At 47.6% G+C, this 27,320-nt stretch overlaps 1 protein-coding gene across 1 annotated transcript in view; it reads right to left on the reverse strand.

Moving 5' to 3' along the window:
• Positions 1-26,408, reverse strand: part of PUSL1 (pseudouridine synthase like 1) — a 384,977-nt gene extending 358,569 nt beyond the window's left edge. Inside the window, exon 1 of the mRNA XM_063943034.1 lies at positions 26,272-26,408. Coding sequence (XP_063799104.1) covers positions 26,272-26,330 — 59 coding nt within the window. The 5' untranslated portion in view covers positions 26,331-26,408. The remainder of the gene's footprint in view (positions 1-26,271) is intronic.
• Positions 26,409-27,320: the final 912 nt, after the last annotated feature.

Raw genomic sequence — 27,320 nt, forward strand, 5'->3', positions numbered from 1 at the left:
CACATAAACCGACTGGTACACCCATGGTGTCACTAGAGCGTCCACCGCTATCGCCTGAGGGTCTCTTGACCGGGCGCAATATCTTTTCAACTTCTTGTTGAGGCGGGACGCCATCATGTCTACCTGTGGTTTTTCCCACCGGTTGACCAGCATTTGGAAGACTTCTGGATGAAGTCCCCATTCTCCCGGGTGGAGGTCGTGTCTGCTGAGGAAGTCTGCTTCCCAGTTGTCCACTCCCGGAATGAACACTGCCGTCAGTGCTATCACATGATTCTCTGCCCATCTGAGAATCCTTGTGGCTTCTGCCATCGCCATCCTGCTTCTCGTGCCGCCCTGTCTGTTTACATGGGCGACCGCCGTGATGTTGTCTGACTGGATCAGTACCGGCTGGTTTTGAAGCAGGGGTCTTGCCTGGCTTAGGGCATTGTAAATGGCCCTTAGCTCCAGGATATTTATGTGAAGAGAAATCTCCTGATTTGACCACAGTCCTTGGAAATTTCTTCCCTTTGTGACTGCCCCCCAGCCCCGAAGGCTGGCATCCGTGGTCACCAGGACCCAGTCCTGTATTCGGAATCTGCGGCCCTCTAGTAGATGAGCCCTCTGCAGCCACCACAGCAGCGACACCCTGGTTCTGGCCGATAGAGTTATCCGCTGTTGCATCTGGAGATGGGACCCGGACCATTTGTCCAACAGGTCCCACTGGAACGTCATTGCGTGGAACCTTCCGAATGGAATTGCTTTGTATGAAGCTACCATTTTTCCCAGGACTCGTGTGCATTGATGTACCGACACTTTTCCTGGTTTTAGGATGTCTCTGACCAGAGATGACAATTCCTCGGCTTTTTCCAGTGGAAGAAACACTCTTTTCTGATCTGTGTCCAGAATCATTCCCAGGAACAGAAGACGTGTCGTCGGGACCAGCTGTGACTTTGGAATGTTTAGAATCCAGCCGTGCTGTTGTAGCACTTCCTGAGAAAGTGCCACCCCCACTATCAACTGTTCTTTGGACCTCGCCTTTATCAGGAGATCGTCCAAGTACGGGATAATTAAAACTCCCTTCTTGCGAAGGAGTATCATAATTTCGGCCATTACCTTGGTAAAGACCCTCGGTGCCGTGGATAACCCGAACGGCAGCGTCTGGAACTGATAGTGACAGTCCTGTACCACAAATCTGAGGTACTCCTGGTGCGGAGGGTAAATGGGGACATGCAGGTACGCATCCTTGATGTCCAGGGATACCATATAATCCCCCTCCTCCAGGCTCGCAATAACCGCCCTGAGCGATTCCATCTTGAACTTGAACCTTTTGATATAAGTGTTCAAGGTTTTTAAATTTAAGATGGGTCTCACCGAACCGTCCGGTTTCGGTACCACAAACATTGTGGAGTAGTAACCCTTTCCTTGCTGAAGGAGGGGTACCTTGACGATCACTTTCTGTGAATACAGTTTTTGAATAGCCACCAACACTGCCTCCCTGGCAGAGGGAGTTGCCGGCAAGGCAGATTTTAGGAAACGGCGGGGGGGAGACGTCTCGAATTCCAGCCTGTACCCCTGAGATACTACTTGAAGGACCCAGGGATCCACTTGTGAGAGAGCCCACTGTGTGCTGAAAAACCTGAGACGTGCCCCCACCGTTCCCGATTCCGCCTGAGCAGCCCCAACGTCATGCTGTGGACTTACCGGACGCAGGGGAGGACTTCTGCTCCTGGGAACTAGCTGTGTGCTGCAGCTTTTTCCCCCTTCCTCTGCCCCTCGGCAGAAAGGATGAGCCTCTAGCCCGCTTATTTTTCTGAGGCCGAAAGGACTGTACCTGATAATACGGTGCTTTCTTTTGCTGTGGGGTAGCCTGTGGCAAAAAAGTCGATTTCCCAGCAGTAGCTGTGGAAACGAGGTCTGAAAGACCTTCCCCAAAAAGTTCCACCCCTTTATAGGGTAAAACTTCCATGTGCCGCTTGGAGTCGGCATCACCTGACCATTGCCTAGTCCATAACCCCCGTCTGGCGGCAATGGACATAGCGCTTATTTTTGATGCCAGCCGGCAAATATCCCTCTGTGCATCACGCATGTATAAGACCGCGTCTTTTATATGGTCAATCGTTAGCAAAATATTGTCCCTATCCATGGTATCAATGTTTTCCGACAGGGAGTCGGACCACGCAGCAGCAGCACTGCACATCCAAGCTGATGCAATAGCGGGTCTCAATATAATGCCAGTGTGTGTGTATATAGCTTTTAGGGTACTTTCCAGCTTTCTATCAGCAGGTTCTTTTAGGGCGGCCGTATCCGGAGACGGTAGTGCCACCTTCTTTGATAAGCGTGTCAATGCTTTATCTACCCTAGGGGTGTTTCCCAGCGTGACCTATCCTCTGGCGGGAAAGGGTACGCAGCCATTAACCGTTTAGAAATGATCAATTTCTTATCTGGGGAAGTCCACGCTTCCTCACACACCTCATTTAATTCGTCAGATGCAGGAAAAACTACTGGTAGTTTTTTCTCAACAAACATAATACCCTTTTTTGTGGTACCTGGGGTATCATCAGAAATGTGTAAAACATTTTTCATAGCCTCAATCATATAACGGGTGGATCTATTGGAGGGTACACTCGTCTCATCATCGTCGACACTGGAGTCGGTATCCGTGTCGACATCTGTATCTGTCATCTGAGGTAGCGGGCGTTTTATAGCCCCTGATGACATTTGAGACGCTTGGACAGGCACAAGCTGAGTAGCCGGCTGTCCTATGTCGTCAAACCTTTTATGTAAGGAGCTGACACTGTCACGTAATTCCTTCCATAAGTCCATCCACACTGGTGTCGACCCCGCAGGGGGTGACATCACATTCACAGGCATTTGCTCCGCCTCCATATCATTATCCTCATCATACATGTCGACACAGCAGTACCGACACACAGCAGACACACAGGGAATGCTCTTACAGAGGACAGGACCCCACAAAGCCCTTTGGGGAGACAGAGGGAGAGTATGCCAGCACACACCAGGGCGCTATATAACACAGGGATATCACTATACAGAGTGTTTTCCCCTATAGCTGCCTATAATATATATACTGCGCCTAAATTGTGCCCCCCCTCTCTTTTTTACCCTTTCTGTAGTGCAGGACTGCAGGGGAGAGCCAGGGAGCTTCCTTCCAGCGAAGCTGAGAGGGAATAATGGCGCCAGTGTGCTGAGGGAGTTGGCTCCGCCCCTTTTTCGGTGGGCTTTCTCCCGCTATTTTATCATTTCTGGCAGGGGTTAATATACACCTATATAGCCTCTGGGGCTATATATGGTGTTAGTTTTGCCAGCCAAGGTGTTATTATTGCTGCTCAGGGCGCCCCCCCCCAGCGCCCTGCACCCATCAGTGACCGCAGTGTGTGGTGTGCATGAGGAGCAATGGCGCACAGCTGCAGTGCTGTGCGCTACCTTGGAGAAGACAGAAGTTTTCAGCCGCCGATTTTCCGGACCACCTTCTTGTTTCTGGCTCTGTAAGGGGGACGGCGGCGCGGCTCCGGGAACGGACGACGAGGTCGGGTCCTGTGTTCGATCCCTCTGGAGCTAATGGTGTCCAGTAGCCTAAGAAGCCCAAGCTACCACCACTTAGGTAGGTTCGCTTCTTCTCCCCTTAGTCCCTCATTGCAGTGAGCCTGTTGCCAGCAGGTCTCACTGAAAATAAAAAACCTAAAACTATACTTTCTTCTAGGAGCTCAGGAGAGCCCCTAGTGTGCATCCAGCTCAGCCGGGCACAGAAATCTAACTGAGGCTTGGAGGAGGGTCATAGGGGGAGGAGCCAGTGCACACCAGATAGTCCTAAATCTTTCTTCGATGTGCCCAGTCTCCTGCGGAGCCGTCTATTCCCCATGGTCCTTACGGAGTCCCCAGCATCCACTAGGACGTCAGAGAAATATCTTTTGAGTTGATTGTCCCATTACTTTTGGTCCCTTAAAAAGTGGGAGGCACATACAGAAACCGTTGTAATTCCTACACCGTTCACCTGATTTGGATGTAAATACCCTCATATTAAAGCGGAAAGTCTGCAGTTAAAGCACGTCTTATTTGTTTAATTTCAAATCCATTGTGGTGGTGTATAGAGCCCTAAATATGAGAATTGTGTCGTTGTCCCAATATTTATGGACCTTACTGTGTGTGTGTGTGTGTGTGTGTGTGTGTGTGTGTGTGTGTGTGTGTGTGTGTGTATATATTAGAGATGAGCGGGTTCGACACGGTTCCGAGGCAGACTCGAATCTTCCCGTCTTGCTCGGTTAACCCGAGCGCGCCCGAACGTCATCATCCCGCTGTCGTATTCTCGCGAGATGCGTATTCTATATAAGGAGCCGCGCGTCGCCGCCATTTTCACTCGTGCATTGGAGATGATAGGGAGAGGACGTGCAGCGTTCTCTCAGTTGTGTTCAGTGTGCTGCAAATATCTGTGCTCAGTGTGCTGCAAATATCTGTGCTCAGTGTGCTTGCAAATATCTGTGCTCAGTGTGCTGAAAATATCTACGTTCTCTGCCTGAAAAACGCTCCATTTCTGTGGTCAGTGTGCTGCAAATATCTGTGCTCAGTGTGCTTTATTGTGGGGACTGGGAACCACCAGTATTATATAGTAGGAGGACAGTGCAGAGTTTTGCTGACCAGTGACCACCAGTATTATACGTTCTCTGCCTGAAAAATGCTCCATATCTGTGCTGCATTGTAGTATATAGTAGGAGGACAGTGCAGAATATTGCTGACCCATGACCAACAGTATTATATCAGTACGGTACAGTAGTCCACTGCTCTACCTACCTCTGTGTCGTCAAGTATACTATCCATCCATACCTGTGGTGCATTTTAGTTGTGCGCAGTCTATATAGTAGGAGGACAGTGCATAATTTTGCTGACCACCAGTATATAATATATAGCAGTACGGTACAGTAGGCCACTGCTCTACCTACCTCTGTGTCGTCAAGTATACTATCCATCCATACCTATGGTGCATTTTAGTTGTGCGCAGTATATATAGTAGGAGTACAGTGCATCATTTTGCTGACCACCAGTATATAATATATAGCAGTATGGCACAGTAGGCCACTGCTCTACCTACCTCTGTGTCGTCAAGTATACTATCCATCCATACCTATGGTGCATTTTAGTTGTGCGCAGTATATATAGTAGGAGTACAGTGCATAATTTTGCCGACCACCAGTATATAATACAGTGGGGATTCAAAGTTTGGGCACCCCAGGCAAAAATTCATTTTAATGTGCAAAAAGAAGCCAAGGAAAGATGGAAAAATCTCCAAAATTCATCAAATTACAGATTAGACATTCTTATAACATGTCAAAAAAAGTTTGATTTTATTTCCATCATTTACACTTTCAAAAGAACAGAAAACAAAAAATGGCATCTGCAAAAGTTTGGGCACCCTGCAGAGTTAATACCTTGTAATGCCCCCTTTGGCAAGTATCACAGCTTGTAAATGCTTTTTGTAGCCAGCCAAGAGTCTTTCAATTCTTGTTTGAGGTATCTTCGCCCATTCTTCCTCACAAAAGTCTTCCAGTTCTTTGAGATTCCTGGGCTGTCTGTAACGCACTGCTCTTTTAAGGTCTATCCATAAATTTTCAATTATGTTGAGGTCAGGAGATTGTGAAGGCCATGGCAAAACCTTCAGTTTACGCCTCTTGGTGTAATCCACCGTGGATTTTGAGGTGTGTTTAGGATCATTATCCATTTGTAGAAGCCAGCCTCTCTTTAACTTCAGCTTTTTCACAGATGGCATCAAGTTAGCATCCAAAATTTGCTGGAATCTTATTGAATCCATTTTTCCTTTTACTCGTGAAATGTTCCCTGTGCCACTGGCTGCAATACAACCCCAAAGCATGATTGATCCACCCCCAATGCTTAACAGTTGGACAGAGGTTCATTTCATTAAATTCTCTGCCCTTCCTTCTCCAAGCGTACCTTTTCTCATTTCGGCCAAAAAGTTTGATTTTAACCTCATCGGTCCACAGAACTTTATTCCAAAATGCATCAGGCTTGTCTATATGTTCATTTGCAAACTTCAAACGCTGATTTTTGTGGTGAGGACGTAGAAGAGGTTTTCTTCTGATGACTCTTCCATGAAGACCATATTTGTACAAGTATCTATTTATAGTGGAATAGTGTACCACAACTCCAGTGTCTGCCAGATCTTCCTGGAGGGATCGTGCAGTCAAACGTGGATTTTGACTTGCTTTTCTCACAATCCTGCGAGCTGTTCTGTCTGATATTTTTCTTGGTCTTCAAGGTCTTGCTTTAACTTCCACTGTTCCTGATGACTGCCATTTCTTAATTACATTCCGAATAGAGAATATGGGCATTTGATAACGCTTTTCTATCTTCTTATAGCCTTCTCCTGCTTTGTGAGCGTCAACTATTCTCAGTTTCAGTGTTCTACACAACTGCTTAGAGGAACCCATGGTGCTGATTGTAGGAGCAAGGTCAGATGATTCTGGGCTTTTAAAACCTTTGAGATTGACATCACCTGGACTTTCCAGACGATGATTGAGAACAATCCATGACACTGCCAGGTCTCAGCTGTCCAAAGGGAACAGTACAAGGTATTAACTCTGCAGGGTGCCCAAACTTTTGCAGACGCCATTTTTTGATTTCTGTTCTTTTGAAAGTGTAAATGATGGAAATGAAATCAAACTTTTTTTGACATGTTATAAGAATGTCTAATCTGTAATTTGATGCCTTTTGGAGATTTTTCCATCTTTCCTTGGCTTCTTTTTGCACATTAAAATTAATTTTTGCCTGGGGTGCCCAAACTTTCAATCCCCACTGTATATAGCAGTACGGTACAGTAGGCCACTGCTCTATCTACCTCTGTGTCGTCAAGTATACTATCCATCCATACCTGTGGTGCATTTTAGTTGTGCGCAGTATATATAGTAGGAGGACAGTGCATAATTTTGCTGACCAAGAGTATATAATATATAGCAGTACGGTACAGTAGGCCATTGCTATTGATATATTACTGGCATATAATTCCACACATTAAAAAATGGAGAACAAAAATGTGGAGGGTAAAATAGGGAAAGATCAAGATCCACTTCTACCTTGTGCTGAAGCTGCTGCCACTAGTCATGGCCGAGACGATGAAATGCCATCAACGTCGTCTGCCAAGGCCGATGCCCAATGTCATAGTAGAGAGCATGTAAAATCCAAAAAACAAAAGTTCAGTAAAATGACCCAAAAATCAAAATTAAAAGCGTCTGATGAGAAGCGTAAACTTGCCAATATGCCATTTACGACACGGAGTGGCAAGGTACGGCTGAGGCCCTGTCCTATGTTCATGGCTAGTGGTTCAGCTTCACATGAGGATAGAAGCACTCATCCTCTCGCTAGAAAAATGAAAAGACTTAAGCTGGCAAAAGCACAGCAAAGAACTGTGCGTTCTTCTAAATCACAAATCCCCAAGGAGAGTCCAATTGTGTCGGTTGCGATGCCTGACCTTCCCAACACTGCACGCCCCCTGCAAGTGCTGGAAGGAGCAACCGCAGTCCAGTTCCTGATAGTCAAATTGAAGATGTCACTGTTGAAGTACACCAGGATGAGGATATGGGTGTTGCTGGCGCTGAGGAGGAAATTGACAAGGAGGATTCTGATGGTGAGGTGGTTTGTTTAAGTTAGGCACCCGGGGAGACACCTGTTGTCCGTGGGACGAATATGGCCATTGACATGCCTGGTCAAATCACAAAAAAAAAAAATCACCTCTTCGGTGTGGAATTATTTTAACAGAAATGCAGACAACAGGTGTCAAGCCGTGTGTTGCCTTTGTCAAGCTGTAATAAGTAGGGGTAAGGACGTTAACCACCTAGGAACATCCTCCCTTATACGTCACCTGGAGCGCATTCATCAGAAGTCATTGACAAGTTCAAAAACTTTGGGTGACAGCGGAAGCGTCCACTGACAACTAAATCCCTTCCTCTTGTAACCAAGCTCCTGCAAACCACACCACCAACTCCCTCAGTGTCAATTTCCTCCTTAGACAGGAAAGACAATAGTCCTGCAGGCCATGTCACTGTCAAGTCTGACGAGTCCTCTCCTGCCTGGGATTCCTCCGATGCATCCTTGAGTGTAACGCCTATTGCTGCTGGTGCTGCTGTTGTTGCTGTTGGGAGTTGATCGTCATCCCAGAGGGGAAATCGGAAGACCACTTGTACTACTTCCGGTAAGTAATTGACTGTCCAACAGTCCTTTGTGAGGAAGATGAAATCCTGCTGCAAAGCGGATATCTCAGGTCTTGGCAGCTTTCGTGGTGTTTAACGTGTGTCCAGTATCCAGCGTTAATTCACAGGGAACTAGAGAATTGTTTGAGGTAGTGTGTCCCCGGTACCAAATACCATCTAGGTTCCATTTCTCTAGGCAGGCGATACCGAGAATGTACACGGACGTCAGAAAAAGAGTCACCAGTGTCCTAAAAAATGCAGTTGTACCCAATGTCCACTTAACCACGGACATGTGGACAAGTGGAGCAGGGCAGACTCAGGACTATATGACTGCGACAGCCCACTGGGTAGATGTATTGCCTCCCGCAGCAAGAACAGCAGCGGCGCCACCAGTAGCAGCATCTCGCAAACGCCAACTCGTTCCTAGGCAGGCTATACTTTGTATCACCGCTTTCCAGAAGAGGCACACAGCTGACAACCTCTTACGGAAACTGAGGAACATCATCGCAGAATGGCTTACCCCAATTGGACTCTCCTGGGGATTTGTGACATCGGACAACGCCACCAATATTGTGCGTGCATTATATGTGGGCAAATTCCAGCACGTCCCATGTTTTGCACATACATTGAATTTGGTGGTGCAGAATTAAGAATTAAGAGATGCTGTCGGTGGACCGAAGAAATGCGGGCCACTTCCGGCATTCAGCCACCGCGTGCCGAAGACTGGAGCACCAGCAAACACTCTTGAACCTGCCCCGCCATCATCTGAAGCAAGAGGTGGTAACGAGGTGGAATTCAACCCTCTATATGCTTCAGAGGATGGAGGAGCAGCAAAAGGCCATTCAAGCCTATACAGCTACCTACGATATAGGCAAAGGAGGGGGAATGCACCTGACTCAAGCGCAGTGGAGAATGATTTCAACGTTGTGCAAGGTTCTGCAACCCTTTGAACTTGCCACACGTGAAGTCAGTTCAGACACTGCCAGCCTGAGTCAGGTCATTCCCCTCATCAGGCTTTTGCAAAAGAAGCTGGAGAGATTGAAGGAGGAGCTAAAATGGAGCGATTCCGCTAGGCATGTGGGACTTGTGAATGGAGCCCTTAATTCGCTTAACCAGGATTCACGGGTGGTCAATCTGTTGAAATCAGAGCATTTTGGCCACCGTGCTCGATCCTAGATTTAAAACCTACGTTGTATCTCTCTTTCCGGCAGACACAAGTCTGCAGAGGTTCAAAGACCTGCTGGTGAGAAAATTGTCAAGTCAAGCGGAACGTGACCCGTCAACAGCTCCTCCTTCACATTCTCACGCAACTGGGGGTGCGAGGAAAAGGCTAAGAATTTCCGAGCCCACCCGCTGGCGGTGATGCAGGGCAGTCTGGAGCGAGTGCTGACATCTGGTCCGGACTGAAGGACCTGCCAACGTTTACTGACATGTCGTCTACTGTCACTGCATATGATTCTGTCACCATTGAAAGAATGGTGGAGGATTATACGAGTGACCGCATCCAAGTTGGCACGTCAGACAGTCCGTACGTATACTGGCAGGAAAAAGAGGCAATTTGGAGGCCCTTGCACAAACTGGCTTTATTTTACCTAAGTTGCCCCCCTCCAGTGTGTACTCCGAAAGAGTGTTTAGTGCAGCCGGTCACCTTGTCAGCAATCGGCGTACGATGTTACTTCCAGAAAATGTGGAGAAGATGACGTTCATCAAAATGAATTATAATCAATACCTCCGTGGAGACATTCACCAGCAGCAATTGCCTCCAGAAAGTACACAGGGACCTGAGATGGTGGATTCCAGTGGGGATGAATTAATAAACTGTGAGGAGGAGGATGTACACAGTGAAAGGGGTGAGGAATCGGACGATGAGGAGGAGGTGGACATCTTGCCTCTGTAGAGCCAGTTTGTGCAAGGAGAGATCGATTGCTTCTTTTTTGGTGGGGGCCCAAACCAACCAGTCATTTCAGTCACAGTCGTGTGGCAGACCCTGTCGCTGAAATGATGGGTTTGTTAAAGTGTGCATGTCCTGTTTATACAACATAAGGGTGGGTGGGAGGGCCCAAGGACAATTCCATCTTGCACCTCTTTTTTCTTTAATTTATCTTTGCATCATGTGCTGTTTGGGGACTATTTTTTAAATCTGCCATCCTGTCTGACACTGCAGTGCCACTCCTAGATGGGCCAGGTATTTGTGTCGGCCACTTGGGTCGCTTAGCTTAGTCATCCAGCGACCTTGGTGCAAATTTTAGGACTAAAAATAATATTGTGAGGTGTTCAGAATAGACTGGAAATGAGTGGAAATTATGGTTATTGAGGTTAATAATACTATGGGATTAAAAATGACCCCCAAATTCTATGATTTAAGCTGTTTTTGAGTGTTTTTTGTAAAAAAAAGCACCCGAATCCAAAACACACCCGAATCCGACAAAAAAATTTCAGGGAGGTTTTGCCAAAACACGGCCGCGGAACCGAATCCAAAACCTGAAAAAAATTCCGGTGCACATCTCATATATATATATATATATATATATATATATATATATATATATATATATATATATATATATATATATATATATTTATATTAAGAATTTACTTACCGATAATTCTATTTCTCGTAGTCCGTAGTGGATGCTGGGAACTCCGTAAGGACCATGGGGAATAGCGGCTCCGCAGGAGACTGGGCACAAAAGTAAAAGCTTTAGGACTACCTGGTGTGCACTGGCTCCTCCCCCTATGACCCTCCTCCAAGCCTCAGTTAGGATACTGTGCCCGGACGAGCGTACACAATAAGGAAGGATTTTGAATCCCGGGTAAGACTCATACCAGCCACACCAATCACACCGTACAACCTGTGATCTGAACCCAGTTAACAGCATGATAACAGAGGAGCCTCTGAAAAGATGGCTCACAACAATAATAACCCGATTTTTGTAACAATAACTATGTACAAGTATTGCAGACAATCCGCACTTGGGATGGGCGCCCAGCATCCACTACGGACTACGAGAAATAGAATTATCGGTAAGTAAATTCTTATTTTCTCTGACGTCCTAGTGGATGCTGGGAACTCCGTAAGGACCATGGGGATTATACCAAAGCTCCCAAACGGGCGGGAGAGTGCGGATGACTCTGCAGCACCGAATGAGAGAACTCCAGGTCCTCCTCAGCCAGGGTATCAAATTTGTAGAATTTAGCAAACGTGTTTGCCCCTGACCAAGTAGCTGCTCGGCAAAGTTGTAAAGCCGAGACCCCTCGGGCAGCCGCCCAAGATGAGCCCACCTTCCTTGTGGAATGGGCTTTTACAGATTTTGGCTGTGGCAGGCCTGCCACAGAATGTGCAAGCTGAATTGTGCTACAAATCCAACGAGCAATAGTCTGCTTAGAAGCAGGAGCACCCAGCTTGTTGGGTGCATACAGGATAAACAGCGAGTCAGATTTTCTGACTCCAGCCGTCCTGGAAACATATATTTTCAGGGCCCTGACTACGTCCAGCACCTTGGAGTCCTCAAAGTCCCTAGTAGCCGCAGGTACCACAATAGGCTGGTTCAAGTGAAACGCTGAAACCACCTTAGGGAGAAATTGAGGACGAGTCCTCAATTCTGCCCTGTCCGTATGAAAAATCAGGTAAGGGCTTTTATAGGATAAAGCCGCCAATTCTGAGACACGCCTGGCTGAAGCCAGGGCTAACAGCATTACCACTTTCCATGTGAGATATTTTAAGTCCACAGTGGAGAGTGGTTCAAACCAATGTGATTTTAGGAACCCCAAAACTACATTGAGATCCCAAGGTGCCACAAAAGGAGGCTGTATATGCAGCACCCCCTTGACAAACGTCTGAACTTCAGGAACTGAAGCCAGTTCTTTCTGGAAGAAAATCGACAGGGCCGAAATTTGAACCTTAATGGACCCTAATTTTAGGCCCATAGACAGTCCTGTTTGCAGGAAATGCAGGAAACGACCCAGTTGAAATTCCTCTGTAGGGGCCTTCCTGGCCTCGCACCACGCAACATATTTACGCCAAATACGGTGATAATGCTGTACGGTTACATCCTTCCCGGCTTTGATCAGGGTAGGGATGACTTCATCCGGAATGCCTTTTTCCTTCAGGATCCGGCGTTCAACCGCCATGCCGTCAAACGCAGCCGCGGTAAGTCTTGGAACAGACAGGGTCCCTGCTGGAGCAGGTCCTTTCTTAGAGGTAGAGGCCACGGGTCCTCTGTGAGCATCTCTTGAAGTTCCGGGTACCAAGTCCTTCTTGGCCAATCCGGAGCCACGAGTATAGTCCTTACTCCTCTCCTTCTTATGATTCTCAGTACCTTGGGTATGAGAGGCAGAGGAGGGAACACATACACTGACTGGTACACCCACGGTGTTACCAGAGCGTCCACAGCTATTGCCTGAGGGTCCCTTGACCTGGCGCAATACCTGTCTAGTTTTTTGTTGAGGCGGGACGCCATCATGTCCACCTTTGGTTTATCCCAACGGTTCACAATCATGTGGAAGACTTCTGGGTGAAGTCCCCACTCCCCCGGGTGGAGGTCGTGTCTGCTGAGGAAGTCTGCTTCCCAGTTGTCCACTCCCGGAATGAACACTGCTGACAGTGCTATCACATGATTTTCCGCCCAGCGAAGAATCCTTGCAACTTCTGTCATTGCCCTCCTGCTTCTTGTGCCGCCCTGTCTGTTTACGTGGGCGACTGCCGTGATGTTGTCTGACTGGATCAGCACCGGCTGACCTCGAAGCAGAGGTCTTGCTAGGCTTAGAGCATTGTAGATGGCCCTTAGCTCCAGGATATTTATGTGAAGTGATGTCTCCAGGCTTGACCACAAGCCCTGGAAATTTCTTCCCTGCGTGACTGCTCCCCAGCCTCTCAGGCCGGCATCCGTGGACACCAGGACCCAGTCCTGAATGCCGAATCTGCGGCCCTCTAGAAGATGCGCACTCTGCAACCACCACAGGAGAGACACCCTTGTCCTTGGTGACAAGATTATCCGCTGATGCATCTGAAGATGCGACCCGGACCATTTGTCTAGCAGATCCCACTGGAAGGTTCTTGCGTGGAATCTGCCGAATGGGATTGCTTCGTAAGAAGCCACCATCTTTCCCAGGACCCTTGTGCATTGATGCACTGAGACTTGGCCTGGTTTTAGGAGATTTCTGACTAGTTCGGATAACTCCCTGGCTTTCTCCTCCGGGAGAAACACCTTTTTCTGGACTGTGTCCAGGATCATCCCTAGGAATAGAAGTCGTGTCGTCGGGATCAGCTGCGATTTTGGAATATTGAGAATCCAACCGTGCTGGCGCAGCGCTATCTGAGATAGTGCTACCCCGACTTCCAACTGTTCCCTGGATCTTGCCCTTATCAGGAGATCGTCCAAGTAAGGGATAACTAAAACTCCCTTCCTTCGAAGGAGTATCATCATTTCGGCCATTACCTTGGTAAAGACCCGGGGTGCCGTGGACAATCCAAACGGCAGCGTCTGAAACTGATAGTGACAGTTCTGTACCACAAACCTGAGGTACCCTTGGTGAGAAGGGTAAATTGGGACATGTAGGTAAGCATCTTTGATGTCCAGAGACACCATATAGTCCCCTTCTTCCAGGTTTGCAATCACTGCTCTGAGTGACTCCATCTTGAATTTGAACCTTTGTATGTAAGTGTTCAGGGATTTTAGATTTAAAATTGGTCTCACCGAGCTGTCCGGCTTCGGTACCACAAATAGTGTGGAATAGTACCCCTTTCCCTGTTGTAGGAGGGGTACCTTGATTATCACCTGCTGGGAATACAGCTTGTGAATGGCTTCCAATACTGCCTCCCTGTCTGAGGGAGACGTCGGTAAAGCAGACTTTAGAAAACGGCGAGGGGGAGACGTCTCGAATTCCAATTTGTACCCCTGAGATACCACCTGAAGGATCCAGGGGTCCACTTGCGAGTGAGCCCACTGCGCACTGAACTTCTTGAGACGGGCCCCCACCGTGCCTAAGTCCGCTTGTAAAGCCCCAGCGTCATGCTGAGGACTTTGCGGAGGCGGGAGAGGGCTTTTGTTCCTGGGAACTGGCTGTTTGCTGCAGCCTTTTTCCTCTCCCTCTGCCACGGGGCAGAAATGAGGCGCCTTTTGCCCGCTTGCCCTTATGGGGCCGAAAGGACTGCGCTTGATAATACGGCGTCTTCTTAGGTTGAGAAGCTACCTGGGGTAAAAATGTGGATTTTCCAGCAGTTGCCGTGGCTACCAGGTCTGATAGACCTACCCCAAATAACTCCTCCCCCTTATAAGGCAATACTTCCATGTGCCTTTTAGAATCCGCATCACCTGACCACTGCCGCGTCCATAAACCTCTTCTTGCAGAAATGGACAGCGCGCTAACTCTTGATGCCAGTCGGCAAATATCCCTCTGTGCATCACGCATATATAGAAATGCATCCTTCAAATGCTCTATAGTCAGTAATATACTGTCCCTATCTAGGGTATCAATATTTTCAGTCAGGGAATCCGACCACGTCAGGCCCGCACTGCACATCCAGGCTGAGGCGATTGCTGGTCGCAGTATAACACCCGTGTAAGTGTATATACATTTTAGGATATTCTCCAGCTTTCTATCGGCAGGTTCCTTTAGGGCGGCCGTATCAGGAGAGGGTAGTGCTACCTGTTTAGACAAGCGTGTGAGCGCTTTATCCACCCTAGGGGGTGTTTCCCAACGTGCCCTATCCTCTGGCGGGAAAGGGTACGATGCCAATAACCTTTTAGGAATTATCAGTTTTTTATCGGGGGAAACCCACGCCTCATCACACACTTCATTTAATTCCTCGGATACAGGAAAAACTACAGGCAGTTTTTTCTCACCAAACATAATACCCTTTTTAGTGGTACTTGTATTATCAGAGATATGCAATACATTTTTCATTGCTTCAATCATGTAACGTGTGGCCCTAGTGGAAGTCACGTTTGTCTCCTCATCATCGACACTGGCGTCAGTATCCGTGTCTGTGTCTGCCATTTGAGGTAACGGGCGTTTTAGAGCCCCTGATGGCGTTTGAGACCCCTGGACAGGCACAAGCTGAGTAGCCGGCTGTCTCATGTCGTCAAGTGTCTGTCGTAAAGAGCTGACACTGTCACGCAATTCCTTCCATAAGCTCGTCCACTCAGGTGTCGACTCCCTAGGGGGTGACAACTCTATAATAGGCAATTGCTCCGCCTCCATCTCATTTTCCTCCTCAAACATGTCGACACAATCGTACCGACACACCGCACACACACAGGGAATGCTCTGATAGAGGACAGGACCCCACTAGCCCTTTGGGGAGACAGAGGGAGAGTATGCCAGCACACACCAGAGCGCTATATATAGACAGGAATACCACTATAAAATGTGCTTTTCCCTTTATAGCTGCTGTTAGTATTAAAACTGCGCCAAATTAGTGCCCCCCTCTCTTTTTTACCCTTTTCTGTAGTGCAGGACTGCAGGGGAGAGTCAGGGAGACGTCCTTCCAGCGGAGCTGTGATGGAAAATGGCGCCCGTGTGCTGAGGAGATAGGCTCCGCCCCCTTCTCTGCGGCCTTTTCTCCCGCTTTTGGTGAGTTCTGGCAGGGGTTAAAATACATCCATATAGCCCTGGTGGTTATATGTGGTGTATTTTTGCCAGCCAAGGTGTTTACATTGCTGCTCAGGGCGCCCCCCCCTAGTGCCCTGCACCCTCAGTGACCGAAGTGTGAAGTGTGCCTGAGTAACAATGGCGCACAGCTGCAGTGCTGTGCGCTACCTTGTTGAAGACTGATGTCTTCTGCCGCCGATTTTCCGGACCTCTTCTTGCTGCTGGCTCTGTAAGGGGGCCGGCGGCGCGGCTCTGGGACCGAGCTCCGAGGCTGGGCCTGTGTTCGGTCCCTCTGGAGCTAATGCTGTCCAGTAGCCTAAGAAGCCCAATCCACTCTGCACGCAGGTGAGTTCGCTTCTTCTCCCCTTAGTCCCTCGATGCAGTGAGCCTGTTGCCAGCAGGTCTCACTGAAAATAAAAACCTAAAACTAAACTTTTACTAAGAAGCTCAGGAGAGCCCCTAGTGTGCACCCTTCTCGGCCGGGCACAAAAATCTAACTGAGGCTTGGAGGAGGGTCATAGGGGGAGGAGCCAGTGCACACCAGGTAGTCCTAAAGCTTTACTTTTGTGCCCAGTCTCCTGCGGAGCCGCTATTCCCCATGGTCCTATGGTCCTTACGGAGTTCCCAGCATCCACTAGGACGTCAGAGAAATATATATATATATATATATATATATATATATATATATATATATATATATATTACAGTGTTTCTCCACATTAAAGTGGAAAAAGATAGCACTCTCCAGACTTGCGTAATTAGTCTAAACACTAAAGTCATTTATTCAAGGAATTGGTTCCATGTAACTTCATACCACAAAAACCAGGTCCTGGTTCCTATCAAATGTTGCTGAGGATGTTACTGCTGTCTTTGACTGTATATTGACTGGCATATACCTTGAGAAAGGTCCTTACATGGGACCGAAACGTTGGTGAGCCCATTCTTTATTTTTGTGATATGAAGTTACATGGAACCAATTCCTTGAATAAATGACTTTAGTGTTTACACTAATTACGCAAGTCTGGAGAGTGCTATCTTTTTCCACTTTAACGTGGAGAAACACTGTATTGTACTATGAGTCTGATCCAGTGATTGGATCAGGCTTTGATTTGGCACCCCAGCCGTTATCTGTGTCGGGTGAGAGTGTGGGACTTCCTATATATATATATATATATATATACACACACACACACGCACAGTATCTCAGAAATGCCATATAAACAGTGATAACCAGTATATACTGTATGCACAATAATATATGATTTCCTTCCTTTCAAATCAAGGGGGATAACGTCAGCGTATATAAATGTATATTGTGGGATAAAGGTAAAAAAGTTCCCTGACTCCTGACTTACATCCTCAAACATACATTAAGGGGGATATCCAATTAGTAGCGGTAACTTACCGCTGTTAATGGATTTCCCCGGGGTTATTCTATTGCCCCAATGCGGACACTGTTATCCTGCAATGCCGGCATTTATTGGGGATTATGCAGCCAAAGCAAAATCCTCGATAAGCAGCCCTTCAAAGCCACAATAACACGGTATCCGGTCTCTAGGTTGACAGTAACTAGGTCGACAGTGTGTAGGTCGACCACTATTGGTTGACCGTTACTAGGTCGACAGGGTCTCTAGGTTGACATGTTCTAGGTCGACGGTCATGAGTTTTTCAAATTTTTTTCTTTTTTTTTAACTTTTTCATACTTAACGATCCACACGGACTACGATTGGGAATAGTAACCTGTGCCGAACACAGCGGCAGCAGAGCGAGGCACCTTGCCCGAAGCATGGCGAGCGAAGGGAGTCATGCGAGGAGACATGGTGCACTAATTGGGGTTCCCGGTCATTGTACGGAGAAAATGACACAAAAAAACCCATAAAAAAACTTGTGTGGACCTTTTGACCTGTCGACCTAGACCATGTCGATCTACAGACCCTGTCGACCTAGCATCCATGTCGACATACTGTCGACCAAGACACTGTCGACCTAGTTACTTTCGACCCTTCATATAACACCCCAATAGCACATGGGATCGGGTAGTTATCCCAGATTACATGTGTTATCACCCCAAAATGGGAATTTTTCGGGTTGCAAAAAAAAAAACAGGCTAGAATATGATAGCCCGATACTCACCATAAGTCAAATCTATAAATCAGTCTTTTTTTTGTGGCCAATAAGTTAACAGGGCTAACTGGACACCTAAGTAATTCACATAGTGCCTGAGTACAAACTAGCTGTTGTGATGTTAACATGGTTTTATTACATCAATTCATTAATAGAACCTTGGGTTAACTACTCTTTCAGAAACTAATGAGAACAAGAGAATTCTTTTCTTGTTTTTCTATGACAGTGACGAATAATCAAGAAGAAGAGAAAATGCTCCATACAAAGTACTGTACAGACAAAAAACCTGTGCGTGGAATATACTGTTTTTCTGAGCCTGCCTGTTTTAATTGTTTAGATGACATCACATTATATGAAATTACTGATACATGTCCTCTTTGTTTATCTAGAAGCTCTTCAAGGCTTAATTTGAAAAAATAAAAATAAAAAAAATTTCCTTTTCCACCATTGCTACCTTTTTGAAGGTGACTAACAAGTCCCAAGCGCCAATTTAACACTGTATAATACAGTCAGTCGCCCTCAGTTAAATGTCATCAACCCTTACCGGCAGTGGCGTACGTAGATTCTTGGAGGCCCCTGGCCTCTCAGGGTGGGCCTCCTATTTAGTTTCTATGAACCCTTAGTTCTAATGGGGTAATTCATATCTGATCACTAGCAAGCGATTTTTGCACTGCTGCGATCAGATAGTTGCCGCCTACAGGGGGAGTGTATTTTAGCTGTGCAAGTGTGCGATCGCATGTGTAGCAGAGCTGTACAAACTGATTTTGTGCAATCTCTGCGCAGCCCAGGACTTACTCAGTCGCTGCGATCACATCAGCCTGTCCGGGACCGGAATTGACGTCGGGGACCCTCCATGCAAACGCATGGACACGCCTGAGTTTTTCAGACACTCCATGAAAACGGTCAGTTGACACCCACAAATGCCTTCTTCGTGTCAATCTCCTTGCGATCGCCCGTGCAAACAGATCCATCGCACAAACCCATCGCTGAGCGGCGATCCGCTTTGTACCCAGGCAACGCGCCTGCGCATTGTGGCGCATGCGCATATGCAGTTTGGACCTGATCGCCCGCTGTGCGAAAACGCACAGCAGCGATCTGGTCTGAATTATCCCCTAAATGTGCAGCTGCAGATGTGTAGTTACCAACGGAACCAAACAGGGAACCAGCAGATGAGGAGGGAGCTGTACAGAATGCTTGTCAGCCATGGGGTACCACCAGGGACACCAACCTACACAAACGGACCCCAACTGCAGAGGAGCCCCCTCAGGTAAGCGTCAGAGAGCAAGGGGATCAGGCAGGCCCAGCAGGCAGCAGCAACGGCATGGTCACGTACACTATGATCCGGGAATCCGGAAATCCAAGCCACTGCTTCAGGCCTATGCAGACACCAAAGCTCAGTACAGGGCCTTGTTAACAGCAGTGTAGGCCCCTGGGCAAAGCAATGCACTAGGCATACCTCCAACAATTTACACATAAAAATCGGTACAAATTCGAAAAGGGTAAAGTGGCGTGTCCACACCCCTTTTCCTAAACTTTCAATGGAAGTCTGGAGAGCCAAAAATCGGTACAGACCATAAAAAAAAAAAGTACTGTACCTGCCAAAAAGGTACAGTTGGAGGGTATGCACTAGGGCTCCTACCCTTCCTCCAGCGGTGAGGGCAGCTATCAGCAGCAGCTTTGATGTCCCGCGGGTGGTACGGGGAGAGACCAACCTTTCATGAGGTACTGCGGACTTGGGGGATCAGAATTCAGGAGCCAGAGCAATCCACTGACGAAAATATAAAACTGCATACCAGCTGTGTAAAGTTGGAGCAGGGACCAGCTGCTGGAAGGTTAATTTTTCCAGTGCTAGGCATAGTAGAGACAAGCTGCCAGTGTCCACGGAAAGGGGAGAGTCCCAGCTTTTGGAGTATACCCTCAGAAAAACTCTAATAGCAATTAACAGGCTCGGATTGGGACCACTGCTTTGAAGTAAGATATCTCTGGTTCCCTAGGGCCGATTTAAAAAAATCTGATACCCCTGGAAAAAGGGGACCCTCAGCTAGTACCCTTATACTCCTGGGATCATTAGTAACTGCCCACTGAGCCCATACGAAAAGACGGCCCTGGCTCAGTGGCCCCCTTTACCTTGTGGGCCCCTGGGCATTGCCTAATTTGCAGTAAGTATGTAAATCTAGCTGATTATTAGGGATGTAGTTGGAATCCTGACAAACAAAATACCAGCGCCGGAAGCCCAACCGCCAGAATGCCGGCAGCACCGCCACAGCTATTCTCACTCCTGGGTGTCCACGATACCCATGGAGTGGTAACAGAACCTGTGACAAACGAATCGAGCACACAAGGGGCTTCACTCCACTCGCTCCCCTGCCGGCCAGGATTCCGGCGTCAGTATTTTGACTGCCGGGATCCCGTACCCAACTCCATTATTATGTAGAGTGCCCTGATCACCAGAGTTACTGTAAGCTTATCACCAGAGTTAATGGAGGCTTGTCGCTATTCCTCCTAGGCATTAATAACCTTTAGTTAGTTAAAGAAAGGGTCCCTGACATAAATGTAACAGGTACATTTTAAGTTAAAACGAAGCACAAAGAAATTAAATCAAATTAAAAGTGATATTCATCCACAGTTAAATTGGAGGATCAGCTACAGACATTGGGCCTAATTTAGACCGGATCGCTGCAGCGGCAGCGATCACAGTCTGAAGCCCTTTGCGGAGTGCGCACACGCACCCCAGGAGCCCAGTGAAATGCTAAAAGCATCTCAGGGCTGCAATCGCCTCTGCCCGATTGGCAGGTAGAAGCGGTTACGGGGAAGGAGGGGGCGTGCCACCAGCATTAGAATGCAGTTGGCATGCGTGTCAGGACCGTTGTGGGGGCGGGCCGTGGTGACTGTGTGACGTCACACGCATCCCCTGTAACCTGGGACGCGGCAGGTAGCTGTCTGCCAACGCGTAGAAGCTGCGCTGGCTGGAAATACTTTTGCACCCGTGCGGGGGGGGGGAGAGCCAGACATGCAGGGCGGACAGTGCTGGGCATCCTCCCACATGTCTGAGAAACTGATCGTGGATGAATTACCCCCACTGCCCATTGGAGCCCCTGGCTTGTGTAACAGTACAGGCAGGGCAGCGATTTAAATGGCCTAAGTTTACCATCAGTAAACTGCAGTGTTAGAAAATGAATATGAGCGAAGGCAGTGTATCATGAACTCTAGAACAGTCTTATCTATTCACAGTTAAGATCCAATGACAGAGCTTATTGTAGCTTTAGAGGACTTTGGTGTCCTGGTCAGAATTTCATGATGCCTCCAGCTGCCCAGAGTATTGCTGCATCAGTAACAACAGCATCATATCAAATAAAACTGCTTTGGAAAAGGCTTTACCTCCTACCCCACCAACCACTCTTTTTCTGAATCTACTCCCTCTGGGAGTGTATCTTAGCTTAGCAGAAGTGCGAACGAAAGGATCGCAGCACGGCTACAAAAAAAAGTTGTACAGTTTCTGAGTAGCTGCAGACCTACTCCTACCTTGCGATCACTTCAGACTATTTAGTTCCTGTTTTGACGTCACAAACACCCTGCGTTCGCCCAGCCACGCCTACATTTTTCCAGCCACTCCAATGTTTTTATCTGGCATGCCTGCATTTTTTTCACACACTCCCCGAAAATGGTCAGTTACCACCCAGAAACACCCACTTCCTGTCAATTACTCTGCGGCCAGCAGTGCAACTGAAAAGCGTCGCTAGAGCTTGTGTAAAACTACATCGGCTTTTGTGAAAGTACAACGCGCGTGCGCACCATATGCATGCGCAGAATTGACGATTTTTTTGCCTGATCGCTGCGCTGCTAATGAAAGCAGCTAGCGATCAACTCGGAATGAGGGCCATAGTCCCTCAAGATCTGTTCCTGGTTCTCACCACCTCCTCCATTGGTGATCTTATCAGCTCCTTTGTCCTCCAATATCACCTGTAGGTGGATGATAACCCCAAAAATCGCTATTCCCCTGACCTCTCCCCGTTCCTCCTGTCTTTCAAATGTTTAATCTTGAGGTCAGGGCACTTTCTGAAACTCTGCATGCTTAAAACTTAAATGATTGTCATCCCCCACCCAGCCGATGAAGGATTACTACTCCGCTCCGTCACTTAAGTCTGCTGCCTGTGAGCCATCAGAGATTTCTTCTTTTCCTTTACCCCCTATACTGGAAACCTTTGACTTCGACCGTTTTTTAATTCAACACAATTCGACAGTCAGACACCCTCCCGCAGGGACCCGAATTCGACATATTCAATAAAAAACGGATTCGACAGTCCCGCTGTCGAAAAACGGACCAATTGATGATAGTGTGCGTCCTGGATTCGACTTCATGCACGGCACAAAAGTGTTTAAAAAACCCTGAAAAAAAATGCGTGGGGTCCCCCCTCCTAAGCATAACCAGCCTCGGGCTCTTTGAGCCGGTCCTGGTTGTAAAAATACGGGGAAAAAATGACAGGGGATCCCCCGTATTTTAACAACCAGCACCGAGCTCTGCGTCCGGTCCTGGTGCAAAAAATACGGGGGACAAAAGACGTAGGGGTCCCCGTATTTTTCACACCAGCACTGGGCTCCACTAGCTAGAGAGATAATGCCACAGCCGGGGGACACTTTTATACCGATCCCTGCGGCCGTGGCATTAAATCCTCAACTAGTCACCCCTGGCCGGGGTACCCTGGAGTGGGGACCCCTTAAATCAAGGGGTCCCCCCCCTCCAGCCACCCAAGGGCCAGGGGTGAAGCCTGAGGCTGTCCACCCCATCCAAGGGTGGCGGATGGGAGGCTGATAGCCAAGTGTCAAAATAAAGAATATTGTTTTTTGTAGCAGAACTACAAGTCCCAGCAAGCCTCCCCCGCAAGCTGGTACTTGGAGAACCACAAGTACCAGCATGCGGGGGGGAAACGTGTCCGCTAGTACCTGTAGTTCTACTGCAAAAAAAATACCCAAATAAAAACAGTACACACACACCGTGATAGTAAAACTTTATTACATACATGCACACCGACACACACATACTTACCTATGTTGACACGAAGCAGTCGGTCCTCTAAATCAGTAGAATCCACGGGTTACCTGTAAATAAAATTATACTCACAACAATCCAGTGTAGATCGGTCCTCAACTAGTTTGGAATCCACGTACTTGGCAAAATAATAAAACGCAAAACCCGATCCACACACTGAAAGGGGTCCCATGTTTACACATGGGACCCATTACCCCGACTGCTGGGACCCCCGTGACTGCTGTCAAAGAGGGTCCCGTGAGCCAATCAGGGAGCGCCACGTCGTGGCACTCTCCTGATTGGCTGTGCGCGTCTGAGTTGTCAGGCGGGCACTCGAGATACAATGTAGCACATAGGCGCTCCATTGTATCCAATGGTGGGAACTTTGCGTCAGCTGTTGAGGTGACTCGCGGTCAAACGCTGACCGCAAAGTTCCCCCCATTGAATATAATGGAGCGCCTATGTGCTATGCGCCGCCTGACAGCTCAGACGCACACAGCCAATCAGGAGAGTGCCACGACGTGGCGCTCCCTGATTGGCTCAAGGGACCCTCTTTGACAGCAGTCACGGGGGTTCCCAGCAGTCGGGGAAAGGGGTCCCATGTGTAAACATGGGACCCCTTTCAGTGCGTGGTCGGGTTTCCGTTTTATTATTTTGCCAAGTACGTGGATTACAAACTAAGAAGAGGACAGATCTACACAGGATTTTTGTGAGTAGAATTTTATTTACAGGTAACCCGTGGATTCTACTGGTGAAGGGGACCGACTGCTTCGTGTCAACATAGGTAAGTATGTGTGTGTCGGTGTGCATGTATGTAATAAAGTTTTACTATCACGGTGTGTGTGTACTGTTTTTATTTGGGTATTTTTTTGCAGTAGAACTACAGGTACCAGCGGGCCCGTTTCCCCCCCGCATGCTGGTAATTGTGGTTCTCCAAGTACCAGCTTGCAGGGGAGGTTTGCTGGGACTTGTAGTTCTGCTACAAAAAACAATATTCTTTATTTTGACACTTGGCTTTCAGCCTCCCATCCGTCGCCCTTGGATGGGGGCGGGGGGGACAGCCTCGGGCTTCACCCCTGGCACTTGGGTGGCTGGAGGGGGGGGACCCCTTGATTTAAGGGGTCCCCACTCCTCCAGGGTACCCCGGCCAGGGGTGACTAGTTTGGGATTTAATGCCACGGCCGCAGGGACCGGTATAAAAGTATCCCCCGGCTGTGGCATTATCTCTCTAGCTAGTGGAGCCCGGTGCTGGTGTGAAAAATACAGGGGACCCCTACGTCTTTTGTCCCCCGTATTTTTTGCACCAGGACCGGACGCTGAGCCCGGTGCTGGTTGTTAAAATACGGGGGATCCCCTGTCATTTCCCCCCCCGTATTTTTACAACCAGGACCGGCTCAAAGAGCCCGAGGCTGGTTATGCTTAGGAGGGGGGACCCCACGCATTTTTATAGACAAACCAAAGTAGATAATCCCTTCTAATATAAATAGATATGCTATTAGCAATTAAAAAAACCACAAAAAAAACAAACATGTTTTTAACATTTTTTATTAGATCACGACAGCAAAATGAGGCGGACTGAAATTGACGAAATGACTGTCGAAAAGCACTGTTTTCGAATCGACATTCTTCAATTGAATATACTTTTGTCGAAAAGCCGCATTTTTACCATTGCAGACATGTCGAATTTGACAACTGTCGAATTGCAAAAAGTCGAATCTGAAACTGACGGTTTTTTTGTCGAAAAGTACTGTATTGCATTGTCGAATAATTTTTTTGTGTCGAAAATGCCCCGTTTTTCGACATTTGCGGCAATTCGACCGCAATTGCATATGGCCCAAAATCTCCAGGTTCCCGCCTTTTATCACCTTGTAAGCAACCAAAACAGTCATTCACTCCCTTACTATCTATCCCCTCATTACTGCAACCTCTATCCTTCCCAAGTCCCACCCTAGCACCCTTCAATCTATCCTACAGGACCCTGCCAGTCTTATTTTCCTATCTCACCATTATCACAGCTGACCCTCTCTGATAATTGCTACACTGTTTCCCTGTCTGCTACAGAATCAAGTTTAAACTCCTCACCCTGACTAATACCCCTTTCACATCGCAATGTCAGGTCGCACCAGGGAATTGGAAACAGGTCCTACCCGGCATTGGACCCTTACGCCCTGGCTTCCCGACCCGGCAATATGCCGGGTTGGGTTGCCATCGGGGCGGGAGCCGCGGCGGGATCAGGGGCGGGGGCGGCACTGGGAGATAAGATCATCTCCACGCTGCCTCTGCCTATACCAGTGATGGCTAACCTTGACATACTACAGTTTTGCTATTTGGCCATGCTAAAACTGATGCAGGGCATGCTGGGATGTGTAGTTCAACAACAGCTGGAGTGTCAAGGTTAGCCATCACTGGCCTATACTGTGAACAGGTCCCGGGTCACATCGACCCAGCAACTCATTCACACTGCACCTGACCCGGTATTAAACCCTGGAATAACCCTTCTTTATTCCCGGGTTGAAATACCGGGTCAGGCGACCCAGGAAATCAGGAGTGACCCCTTGCACACCGCACAGCGACCAGGCAATATACCAAATTATTTGTGCGGTGTGAAAGGGGTACTACAAAGTCCTCCCTCCTACACCTCGAACCTTATTTATGTACAGACTTACTCCCACCTCCTCCATTCCGCCAACAGCCGCCACTTCATTACCACAATGATTGGTCACTGTATAATCTAATATTGTATAATATGTAAGCGCTGCAGACAATTTGTGGCAACTTCCAAATAAAAGATAACAAGAAGAAGAATAATGAGCAACTGACAAGTCTACTGGACTACAACACAACATGCCACACTGCTTAGAGTCTTACAACACACAAAAGAATACATCCTGTGAGATCCAAGGCCAATTATTTAACTTTGTGTATATTTTTCAGAAACGTAAATATGAATTTTAGCGCAAAATTTACCTAGTATTATCCAAATGTTCTGCAACTACAAGTTTCAGCATGCCCAGGCAGCCATATCTGAGCATGCTGGAACTTGTAGTGCTAAAACAGCTATAAATACATCTGTGGGGCAGATATACCAGGCAGTGAATACTGCAGAGAAGTGGACCGGTGCAGTAGTTGCCCATAGTAACCAACTAGCTTTGAGGTAGAATTTATTAATTAAATTCTATTAAATGATAGGTAGATGCTGATTGGCTGCCATGGGCAATATCTCCACTGGTCCTCTTCTCCACTCTTATGACTTCATGATACTAATATTCTATACCTGACACCACCTTAGTAAAATATCTTCTAACAACATATCAGTCAGATCTATAAAACACCTACCAATACTTGGTCCCAAAATACTGGAAGAATATTAGATATCGGACTTTGGTCGAACTCATGATTTATGCACATCCGAGCTGACAGCAGAGAGAGACACTACACTTTCTGCAGCAATTCCCCCAGCCTGGAGTCACATTGTCGGCGTGACGTCACCATTCCGCACGCCGGCATAAAAGGACCCCATAGGTTGTGAAGCAGCTGCCTGTCTGATTTCTGTATGCTGGCATGTTTCATTTATATTATTGTATACTATTTACTTAAAACATTTTAGAAGTTTCATTGATACACACTGTAAGTGCTCTTGATGTTTATGCAGGCAGATTTATACTATCCGCTGCATTGGAAAGATGGAGCGATTTCAGTGGCTTTTATAGTAGATGTTGCGCTATTATGACAGCCAGTCGGCTGTTAGGCTGGCTGCAAGGTAGATGCTAGAATCAAGTGGGCTAAGGGACCTAGAACCAACCCTGGCTGCAATGCATAAGAAATCCACGCGCTGCCCAATGCATAGGGCAACGCGTGGAAACAGCTGAGGGAGCAGATTGTGAGTGGTTGGTGGCCTAGCTCCTCCCCCTTGCGTCGTAACTCCTCCCCCTTACGGAAAAGGTCCCTTAGCCCACTTGATTCTAGCATCTAACGATTGGGAGTGTCTGTAAATCCTGAATTCAGCAGGGAAAGTTGCAGAAGACGGTCACTCACATCAGTAGTATACAGAGATTTATTATGTCATCTATTTACACCGGAATGTATTTTGTTGTTCTAACCAGTTGCTATGATAAATCCCTGTATACTACTGACGCGAGTTCTCCCTATCCTGCTGCATGTGCTATGGATTTTCTACATGAATGCGGCGCGGACCTGGCATCAGAGGTTTCCCCATTTCAGTTTCTCTCTCTATAACTTTTTTTTCTTGTTTCCTATTCTCAGTTATAATCACACCAAACCCTACAACTGTACCTTTTTGGCAGGTACAGTACCTTTTTCTCTTACGTCCTAGTGGATACTGGGGAATTCTAGATTACCGTGGGGTATAGGTCTGGTCCACTGGA

The sequence above is a fragment of the Pseudophryne corroboree genome, chromosome 10 (genome assembly GCF_028390025.1).
Source record: "Pseudophryne corroboree isolate aPseCor3 chromosome 10, aPseCor3.hap2, whole genome shotgun sequence".
NCBI lineage: Eukaryota > Metazoa > Chordata > Amphibia > Anura > Myobatrachidae > Pseudophryne > Pseudophryne corroboree.